Here is a 9886-nt window from a genome sequence, read left to right on the forward strand (position 1 = left end):
CTGTAGGATTTCTTTACACATCAAAACAAAACGAACTTCTAACGCAGCGCACTAGTGTAACAACGGACGGACACACACAGACAAAAACATAGACTGCTTTTTAACTCTTTCCGTATTAATATTGAATTGAGAAACAAGATTATCTTAAATATTAAAATAAATATAATTAATATTTAATATTTTCTTCGTTAGTTATTCGCCTTATTGAACGTTACATCGTTTTAAAAAAGAACAATTTAACATTCTTGAGAGACTTGACTAATATTGGCGTTTGAAATGAAGCATACGCCGGTTGCTTCGCCTTACTCAAATAGGTAGTATATAAGGGCTTCGAATCGCAGCTATGGATAAGAACAGCGCAATTGCGTGAACCTTTGGTGGAAGCCCCGTCATTGGGAGGCCAGGCGTTTCTCGTAACCCTGGCCGATCGCCGCGTATGTCTTAACCTTAAGGATGATGATGGAGTAGAAGCCAGGTGTGCAGACTGGTGTTCATGTGGGATGGACAAAGACCAGAAGATGGTGGGGATTAGAAGCCAGTGTTTACAGACTGGTGTCCATGTGGGATGGACAAAGACCAGAAGATGGTGGTGTGTAGAAGCTAGTGTTTACAGATTGGTGTTCCATGTGGGATGGACAAAGACCAAAAGATGTTGGTGTGTAGAAGCCAGTGTGTACAGACTGGTGTCCAAGTGGGATGGACAAAGACCAGAAAATGGTGGTGTGTAGAAGCCAGTGTGTACAGACTGGTGTCCATGTGGCATGGAAAAAGAGCCCCAATGATGGTGGACTATAGAAGCCAGTGGGTAAAGACTGGTGTCCATATGAGATGGACAAATGGCCAGAAGATGGTGGTGTTAGACAGGTAATGGATAATAGCTATGGTAAGTGGAATCCAAATTTCCGGGAACTGTAAATGCGGTCTGGATTTTGGGAAAACGTTTGCTCCTATTTGAAAACTGCGAACGCGGTCCCCTGGGGTGTAAGTCAACAACAACAGACTGACAGACACACAGACAGACACGTCGAAATTAGAACCTCTCCGTGACATACGTCACTCGGAGAGGTAAAAAAAACGTTTCTACTTCTTTAATCGAATATCATGGCTTTCCAATGTACTATTTTTCTTTATTCCTAATTTAGTGTTTTATAACAAAGGTTTTCACAAGAATCAAACAAATCTATATAGCTAAACTTAAAACTCTCGAAAAATTATTCTTATATGACATTTACAATTGTTCTTACTCGCCACTTGTATCGTTCATTGAATTCAAGTGCACAACTGGCATACTTTGCTTTTTGGGCATGTTTTTCTTGGACTCTAACCAGTCAAAAAACATTTTTCCAAGTCGATTCATTGGAGAATCAACGAACACAAAAATTATGACGGAAAAAATTTGAGTTATGCAAAGAGACCCAAAAAATATCCATACCTGAAAAAGTAAAGTGTATATATTTTGGAAACTATTCAGCGTGGAAATCGCATAAGCAGTTCGTTGAAAATTATCCATTAAAGTGAAACAGATAAGGTAACTATTTTCAAGTAAAATTTTGCCGTATGGTATTATAATCAGTGTGATAAATGCTAGACCGACGCCACCGAGTGTGATCACTGCGATTAAGGTAAGAATGACGGGTTTGATTTCATGAGTAGGGTAGCGCCATGCTTTACTCAAAATAAGTGTTCGTGTGATCTGTTCCACCTTGTATAATAAAATCTGAATGGACTTACATATGTAACGTGATTGAAATCAACGAGTGCTCTTCTCGTAGCTACATATGTGTAAATGACTAAATACTGAATAAGATAGAAGAGATACGACATCTGAGAGAGTGGCTTAAACACACCCCACGAAAGTAGACGAGCAATTATTCCTAATATGAGACACTTATATTAACTCCATGGCTTGGTTTTTAGAAAAATAGTTTAAGAGACAGACCATTTCGATTACTGTAACAACTAAGAAAGAACCAGATGAGGAAAATCCCCCACAAAAATCTGAATATTGAACCAAATATAGGACTCGAAACAGAATCATATTCTATTCCGCGGTTCCATGGAAATGTACCCAGACTAGCAGCAACTGCAGCTGGAAGAGCAAAAGCCCATCCAAAATATATAGTATTCTATAAATTACAAGATTTTGAAGTGTTATTAATTGGAGCGATTTCACTAAAGAAATTCAAAGTACTTTAGAAAATTTAGCCTTCGGATTTCTTGCAAGATATGTTCCAAGAGATAATCCAAGAGCGTATGTTCCAAGATGAGTTTGGGGCAGTTGGTAAACCTTTGATACAAATTCATTATCTGCACTGAAATGATTTTGACATTAATTTACGAAATTTATGAGAAGTTGTACCCTTTTCCTAACAAAAGCACAGTCATACACTCTAAGAAAATGTAGTGTGTTTTAACACTTTTAAAATTAGTTTTTATGGGTCCAAATTTGACACCGTTTCAATTGTTCATTTACACCTCTGAAAGGATTTTATCACACTTATTTGAACAATGGGTGTCAAGGATAAGAATAAAAATTGAGCTACAGAGGTGCAGTTTAACACCAATATCGCAAAAAATTATGTTTACCCTTTTAAGAATGTTGTGTAATTCCTTGGTTCAGTGCAACCCTGCCATACTGGATTTTTCAAGACTCTATTTTACCCTTGACTTTTGAATTGATTGAGTATTTATTTATATGTAATAAATTGGTATTTGCTTTTAAATATTTTTTTAAGCTTTGTCTATGCGCCTCCATTTACAATTTATAATAATAACTAACCCCTATGCCACAGATAACCAACAATTCCCTATACTAACTATAACCGTTAACCTCAACAAGTTTTGATGGAAAGGAGAAACCGGAAAACACCACGTAGGAAAACTCCTTTATCAAGTGGGGAGAGAACTTGCAAATCTTAGGCAGAAGGGTTTTTCCAGGCTTTTCACTTAGTTTGAGGTCGAACATGGCACAACCTAGCTGTTACCAAGTGGTAACCGCTACACCACCCAACCATGTAAAGTTGTTAAAGAAGGGGTAAATATTCTTGCAACATAGCCGCGAAAAAGGTAATTATCTACTTACGTTGCATCAGTTGTAACTAAGTTGCCGAGAATAAATGTTGGTGGAAAGTCGAAGATGTATGTCATCAGAAATATGGAGGTAATCGATGCTAATACAAGCAGGACCAAAAATGTATTGCCCCACTTTCGGTTTCTTATAATGAGGATTATGTAAGTGTGGCGATATTTTTTAAAATTTGAATGATCAAGTAAGAAATTTTCTCACTTAAAAACGACGAATAAATACAGAAGCCCTATAAAGTATAACTGCATGTCAACTTCAATGTACCACGTGTGCATGAGACACTGAAATAAATCCACAAATAATAGTTAGAAATAAATTATCAAAAGTATTGTTGATAGTTTTTTCACCTTATTGTAAAAAGGAATCAAAATATTGGATATTAACAATACACTCATCCAACCGTTTTCTACACATTTGTTAGACATGTGCTCGAAAAAATCCTTCCAAAGGGGACCAGATCCAAACAAAGGTATTATGATGGTGAAAAGTATCAGGAAAATGTGTGAGGATTGTAGCCTGAATTTAAAACGGATCGTAGTTTTAATTTTTTTTAAATAAGAGGAGAATACATAAGATCAAATGTGGATGAGAGGGAAAGTATGACAATGGTCATAGAGCCTGTGTTAAAAAACGCGGACATCAAAGTTTCGCCAATAACTATTTAGTTTACTAGTAAGTATCCGAATGACGATAAGGATTGGGGTTAGAGAATACGGTTTTTTCGGTCCACTCCGAATGAGCCCGATCCGAATCATAAGGATTCGGAGTGATCCGAATGACTTTCGATTTTTAGAGAATAGCAGTGCCTCCCAGAACTCGTATCTAGCGGGAAGGGGTTCAAAACGGGGGTATGAAATACTATGTTCTCTCTCTCTCTCTACCTTGGGTCATTCGGTGGATGCGCGAAGTGACATCACGAATAGTCGCTACATGAGATAAAAAATTTGGATTTTGCGCAGTGGAGCTCGCGGTAGCCCGGGCGATACTACCCCCGTTGGCTGGGAAATTTACTTCCCCCACCTAAAAGACACCTCGCGCTATTCACGCGGTATCTCCCTCTCTCCCTGATTCGTTGTTTTCAAAAACTACCTTTTTCTGTGATCATTTAATCAGGAATGTGACCTACTAACGCATCGAGTTTTTGAATTTTTTTTAAAGTACACTTAAATATTGTGCTATCCTTAAGGATGTATCCGTTTACAATTCTCATACCAGGATAGAAAAATAATTCGAGAAAGCTTATTTTATTTCGGACGGAGATAATTGTAAACAATAATTTTTAGGAAAAGGCATATTATTATTAGGGAAGTCAATGAAGATAAACAACAATATTTTGGAAAAGGCGTAACATTGTTACAATATTTCCAAAATATAACTAACCTGAAATCAACCGAACCCAACCGACCCAACCCAACCTAACCTAACCTGAGTTCATACTATTTAGTTGCAAAAATAATCCACTTTAACCTAACCAAATTATCCATATCTGACCTAGTTCTATTTGAGTTCTTATATCCCAGCTGGTCCAGCTAAAACCATAAAAAAATCAACTATCGTTTTTCGCATATCTGCTTTTCTGCTCTTTAGATAACTTCTGTAACGGTACGCCGCGTTTACGAAAACCGCTGTAACAAGTAAACTGCCATTTCGGGAAACCGCTATTTAGGGAACTGCTGTTATGAGGACCGCTTTTATGAAATCCGCTCATACGGGAACCGCTCATGTGAGGGCTTCCCCAATTAAATGGGACTATGGTGTAATACAATCACTCTTCCTTCATTTTCTATAAAGTTAGCAGTATTGAGAATTTTACCACTATTTTACGTGTCACTAATTCAAAGATTAAGTTTCATAACTTAAACCATAAGTATTAAACGCATTAGCTTAATCCCGAAACTTAAGAGATCTAGAAAACAGTCTTAAAATAACCATGCCAATGTAAATGTTTTCGTGTACTTGCCTCCATATTCGACGAAATGTTTGAATAATAGGTTTAAACGAAACCATTCCTTTCTCGTCAAATTTCCGCACAGAGAAGTAAGACAAAAGGAAGCCTCTGAAAGAATTAATATTTATAAAAATAAAAGTAACATTGAAATACGAGTTAACGATTATCTATTAAATTCGTCCAAAACCATTAATTTGTCCCAAAACATATGAAGAAAGACTTGAGCCAAAATAACAGAAATCCGTCCATTACGAGTGATATTGAAATAAGCTATATAAAAAAGATTGTGGCCTACAGAACGAGAAGTAAGAGGCTATGCATAGAAAAAAGTGCTATCTTCATATGATTTGGTTCATAGCATATGGGTTTTAGCTGGAATACGTATATTTACTACTTGGAATCTTTAAGAGGCTATACAAATATCTGATTGAATGTGAGGGGAAGCGCCAAAAACGTTTAAACCGCAAGCTCCTCCTTCCTCGCGTCTCATTGGTTATGCGAATGTGTAGGACAGAGTCGAGGTCATGACCTTTTAAGCTGTCGTCTGCATCAGTTTCGGCTCGGAAATGGCCGGGAAGTGTGAAAACTTGGAACAGTTTGACGTTAACGACGTTTTTGCCAATTTAGAAGCGGAAATTTCTCTAACTGTAAATCAAGTCGACGATTTAGAAGTTTGTGCAGCTCGCAAAAAGTGTAGTATTGAAAACGAATTCTATAATAATTTCGAGAAAAGATGATGTTTACTTCCCCTTAAACCCTAAGTCTTTGCATAGGGATACTTATGTTTTGGTTTTCTATAACTCTGGTGAAGAGTGGAAGGAATTTAATTGTTACTCCACCCAGTAAGAATAGTAATATCAAAAGCGCATAGAAAACCAGAAAGTGAAGAACGAGAAGCCTAAACCGCAACGTGAAAAATGAGTTCCCCCATAGTCGATTCAAGATTTCCGTCCCCCTTACAGAGCGACGGGAAGAGTTGGTCTTATGCCGCGGCGGAGAGTTACTTTCGCGTAGTTTTACACAAGGTACATGCGTAAGTTGGCTCGAAAATATAGTTCACTTATTTCTTTATTTTCATGTCGTCTGCTATAGTTTAATTCCAAGGCTTAATATAATCTAGTCACTTAGGTAGTCGGGAATCGGCACATTTGTCAAAATGTCAGATTTGAATTTAGCAAACATTTTAGAAAGCTACGAAAAGGATCACTTTTTCCTGATTGATAAAGACGGAAAACTTAAAGGTGCATGAAAAACAATATCAAAATTCAACTTAACGAAACTTGAGAATTCCACGACGATTGAACCGAAAGAGCGCTAAAGAACAACCGTTAAGCCTAGTTAAGCAGCCGATTTCTCAATAGTATTCCCCACTATCCCCAGGAGCCGCTACAATCGCGAACTATTTTCCGCTTGTCACGTGACATTAACGATGACCTAATATATCTCTGATTCGATTGGTAGTTGAAAACGAGGCTCACCAACCACCCATTTGTGTCCCCCTTGCTTCTCATTTTACACGAATACCGTTGCTAAAGGCTGGAAAGGTTTAATGTTCTTCACTTTCTGATCTATGCGCTTTTGGTAATATCGAGTTCTAAACTGAAAGAAAGTCTCCAAGTATTTCCGCCTTTTTTTTGGAACTTAACTCTAGGTCAACTCGTTCAGACGACGCAGCTTGTTTACATTCGGGTTCAGCGCGCATAGGTCGCCGGAGTCGCGGCGCAGGTTGCAAATACGTTAATGTCACGTGGTTTTTAAGATCAAATAAATTATGCATGACGTCAACGGTGACGGTTTCTACACCTCCTCCTCATTCAGTCAAACGCACAGGCCCATAAAATGGCCTCTTAAAGATTCCAAATAGTAAATCTATGTATTCCTGGTTTTAGTAATATTATAATCGCACCCAATGAAAAAAAATGTTTCTACTCCAAGAAATGCGCTTATAATCATAGTGAATATTGGATTCTTTCTCATGGCGTCAAGATTAAGTGGGTTATCTAAAAATAAGTTTACATTAGAATATTTATATAACTTTGTTTTCGATGACTCTTTTATCTTAATCCGTAGGGAAAACCAGTGTATGATACGACTCTTCTAGATAAATATATTTACTGTTTCTTATAACAACGAGTGTTAAAGAGAACACAGAAGAATAGTATTAATTTTATATCATTTTTATTTAAAAAATATCTTCCATGCGTTCTAGTTGTTCCTACTTCTTGCTTATACCCCCAATTCGAGAGAGAATGCCACTGCTTTTGCCCTTACGGTTATGATTGAAGTGCTTACTTAGAATATGATGGTCAGTAAACAAATATGAGTGGCCAAGTACGATCCAAAACATGCTGAAACACCTCACTCCGTCTAGAAAGTCTAAAGATTTCAGGTCTTTTCTATGTGCACTGGCTATTTGACAATAATTCTCGACGACGGAAAAGCATCTTATAATTTTGTAAAGCAAGGTAACTATATTTAAAAAAGGAATAATATAATCTTGAGAAAATTATACTACAATTAACTGGTGTCTGAGGGACTAGGGTTTTAAATCCGTAAATTACCATTTTAATTTACACAGTAATTCACCAGGGTAACTGTAATTTACGATGTTCTCGGGTAAATTACGAAAACGGTAATTACCCTGATAATTTATTACCACTATGGTAATTTACCACCGAATTCTCATTTCTTTCTCTTGGAAAATGGTCTAAAAAGACTAAAAGCTCCATGTTTTGCTCTAACCGCGCATGCACACATTTCTTCTCATGAGCAAGTCATACAAGGTCGAAGGGCAAGCGTGGGAAAATTTTGAAAAGGGAAATAAAATTTTATTTTCTCGTCTATTCTTGTTTTCGAGTTCCTTTGCGTCAGCTAGAAACGCTGTTAGAATTTTGTTCTAAAAACGTGGAATTGCCAGTGGCGTCGCTAGACTTAGCCCCCCCCCCAAAATAATACGTAAACCCTACCAAAAATTGCTGTTAGCAACCTAAAATTCTGTAGCAATATATAAAAAATTATAATGATAGATTCGTTAAGTTTCATCTCTGCAGAGATGAATTTCAATATAAAACAGTACAGTTTTGAAGAGAAAAACAAAGGTGGAGACAAGTATGTTTCCTGTTCTTTCGAAGGGAGTCCCGTTAGTGTGGAGTAAAAGCTAACCAAAACTAAAAATAATATTAAAACGAGTGAAAATCCTTCATAATTGGTTCCGTACTCTTTATCAATAAAAGGTTGTATATCATTAAAATACGAATAATTTCAAGTTGACACAAATTTACGGATAGTTTTAAAGGTCTACACATTTTCCAATGACCCCATTATGCAATTTTTTATTAAGTTCTTATAATAACTAGTTTGCCCAAATTTAGCCCCCCCCCCCAAATTTCAAACCCGAGCGACGCTACTGGGAATTGCAATAATTCGCAATATGGGTAAAAAGAAGAAAGTGGATGAATCCTATGTCTGACACTTCAGCTATGAGTTCACTATAGAGACTATGAAGTGTAAATTTGAAACTATAATAAACATTACTTCTGTCTACCCGAAATTAATTTATATAATCAAGTTGCACACGATTTCGTACAATTACCGGCGAAGTTCCTATATTTTTGATGAACGCTATTTGGTCTAATCAATTAATACTAAATGCACATACAAAATCAATGTAGCCTATTCACAAATATGGGGATGGTTTTCGCTTGCTATTTGCAAAAAAACCTTTGTTTATTTTACTATACAGTATTATCTTTCTCAACTACCTTTTGATTATTGTTATAGATTGAATTTTCTGTGCCATTAGTGTCTAGTATTCAAGTAAAAGAGAACTAGCTGTTCAAATTATCCTTGTACGACCGGTTTGATGTTAGTAGATAACGGTTTTTAGACCTCTTTTCATTATTGATCAAAACTCTGAACTGCAGTCCTCAACCTGAAATCGTCTGACTAATTTAGATTACCCTGCAATGCAGTCCTTAGAACACTATTCGCTTTGTTTCAAATCTGAATTCGATTAAATGATTTGAACTATTCGGATTTGCAGTCCTCGTAACTCTATAGGGTTAATTTCAACTTTAAAACCGAATGACTACTTTTCTATGGTCCGCGACAATTTGGTCTCGCCGTTATGGTCCCGCTGATTTGGTTTTGGGACAAATTGGACTCGGGACAATTGGGTCTCGGGACCATTGGATCTCGGGACTAATTGGTCCCGGGACAATTGGGTCTCGGGACAAATTGGTCCCGGAACAATTGGGTCTTGGGACAAATTGGTCCCGGAACAATTGGGTCTCGTTATAATAAAATTACCACCCCTTCAGCATTTACTCAACCCAGCCAAATTTAACCAAACCAAACATAACCTAACCCAAATAAACCAAACCGAACCTAACCTAACCCAACCCAACCTAACCCAAATAAACCAAACCAAACCTTACCCAACCTAACCCAACCTTGTTTGGAGGTAAGAAAATTATTTATATAATGAGTATGAAAAGTCCACCTCTTAGCTCGAACCATTTATTAACAATAATAGAAATATTTTGGAAAAGATGGCAGCTAATTAATATGACAATATTTTTGAAATTGTGGCAACGAATTATTGGGACCATTGTTTTGGAAAAGGTGGCAACTAATTACGTAATCAGATAATCACGAGACCAAACCGTCCCGAGACCAAATAATAACGATTTCAAATGGTCCCGAGACCAAAAAATAACGAGACCTAATAGTACCGAGACCGTAAATTCAAGAGACCAAATAGTACCGAAACCAAAAAGTCCCGAGACCAAAAAATCACGGGACCAAAAAATAACGAGACCAAATAATCACGAGACCAAATGGTCCCAAGACCA

General features: G+C 37.0%; 1 protein-coding gene and 1 long non-coding RNA gene across 2 annotated transcripts; both read right to left on the minus strand.

The window, feature by feature from the left end:
* Positions 1 to 1155: 1155 nt before the first annotated feature.
* LOC149687454 (O-acyltransferase like protein-like) lies at positions 1156 to 3348 on the minus strand. Its single transcript, XM_089870793.1, has 6 exons — positions 3287 to 3348; positions 3083 to 3214; positions 2192 to 2312; positions 1940 to 2126; positions 1732 to 1874; positions 1156 to 1432 (listed from the first exon to the last, which is right to left on the minus strand). The coding sequence occupies exons 1-6, from the start codon at positions 3331 to 3333 to the stop codon at positions 1241 to 1243; spliced, it is 822 nt and encodes a 273-aa protein (XP_089726919.1). The 5' UTR covers positions 3334 to 3348; the 3' UTR covers positions 1156 to 1240.
* A 1746-nt stretch (positions 3349 to 5094) lies between these two features.
* On the minus strand, positions 5095 to 7431 carry LOC149687455 (uncharacterized). The gene is made up of 3 exons (XR_016383848.1): positions 7326 to 7431; positions 6940 to 7033; positions 5095 to 5141 (listed from the first exon to the last, which is right to left on the minus strand). It is a non-coding gene; the product is annotated as an uncharacterized LOC149687455 (long non-coding RNA).
* Positions 7432 to 9886: the final 2455 nt, after the last annotated feature.

This window comes from Phalangium opilio, unplaced genomic scaffold (assembly GCF_054372755.1).
Source record: "Phalangium opilio isolate 3A_F unplaced genomic scaffold, DU_Popi_V2 ptg000031l_1, whole genome shotgun sequence".
Lineage (NCBI taxonomy): Eukaryota > Metazoa > Arthropoda > Arachnida > Opiliones > Phalangiidae > Phalangium > Phalangium opilio.

What these genes read in the sequence shown, in the direction of transcription:
- LOC149687454 (XM_089870793.1), bottom strand. Translation starts at nt 3,333, where the DNA reads ATGCAGTTATACTTTATAGGGCTTCTGTATTTATTCGTCGTTTTTAA. An exon ending in TATTTATTCGTCGTTTTTAA is followed by an intron (nt 3,215 to 3,286) that starts GTGAGAAAATTT and finishes CCTCATTATAAG; the next exon opens with AAACCGAAAGTGGGGCAATA. An exon ending in CGAAGGCTAAATTTTCTAAA is followed by an intron (nt 2,127 to 2,191) that starts GTACTTTGAATT and finishes TGTAATTTATAG; the next exon opens with AATACTATATATTTTGGATG.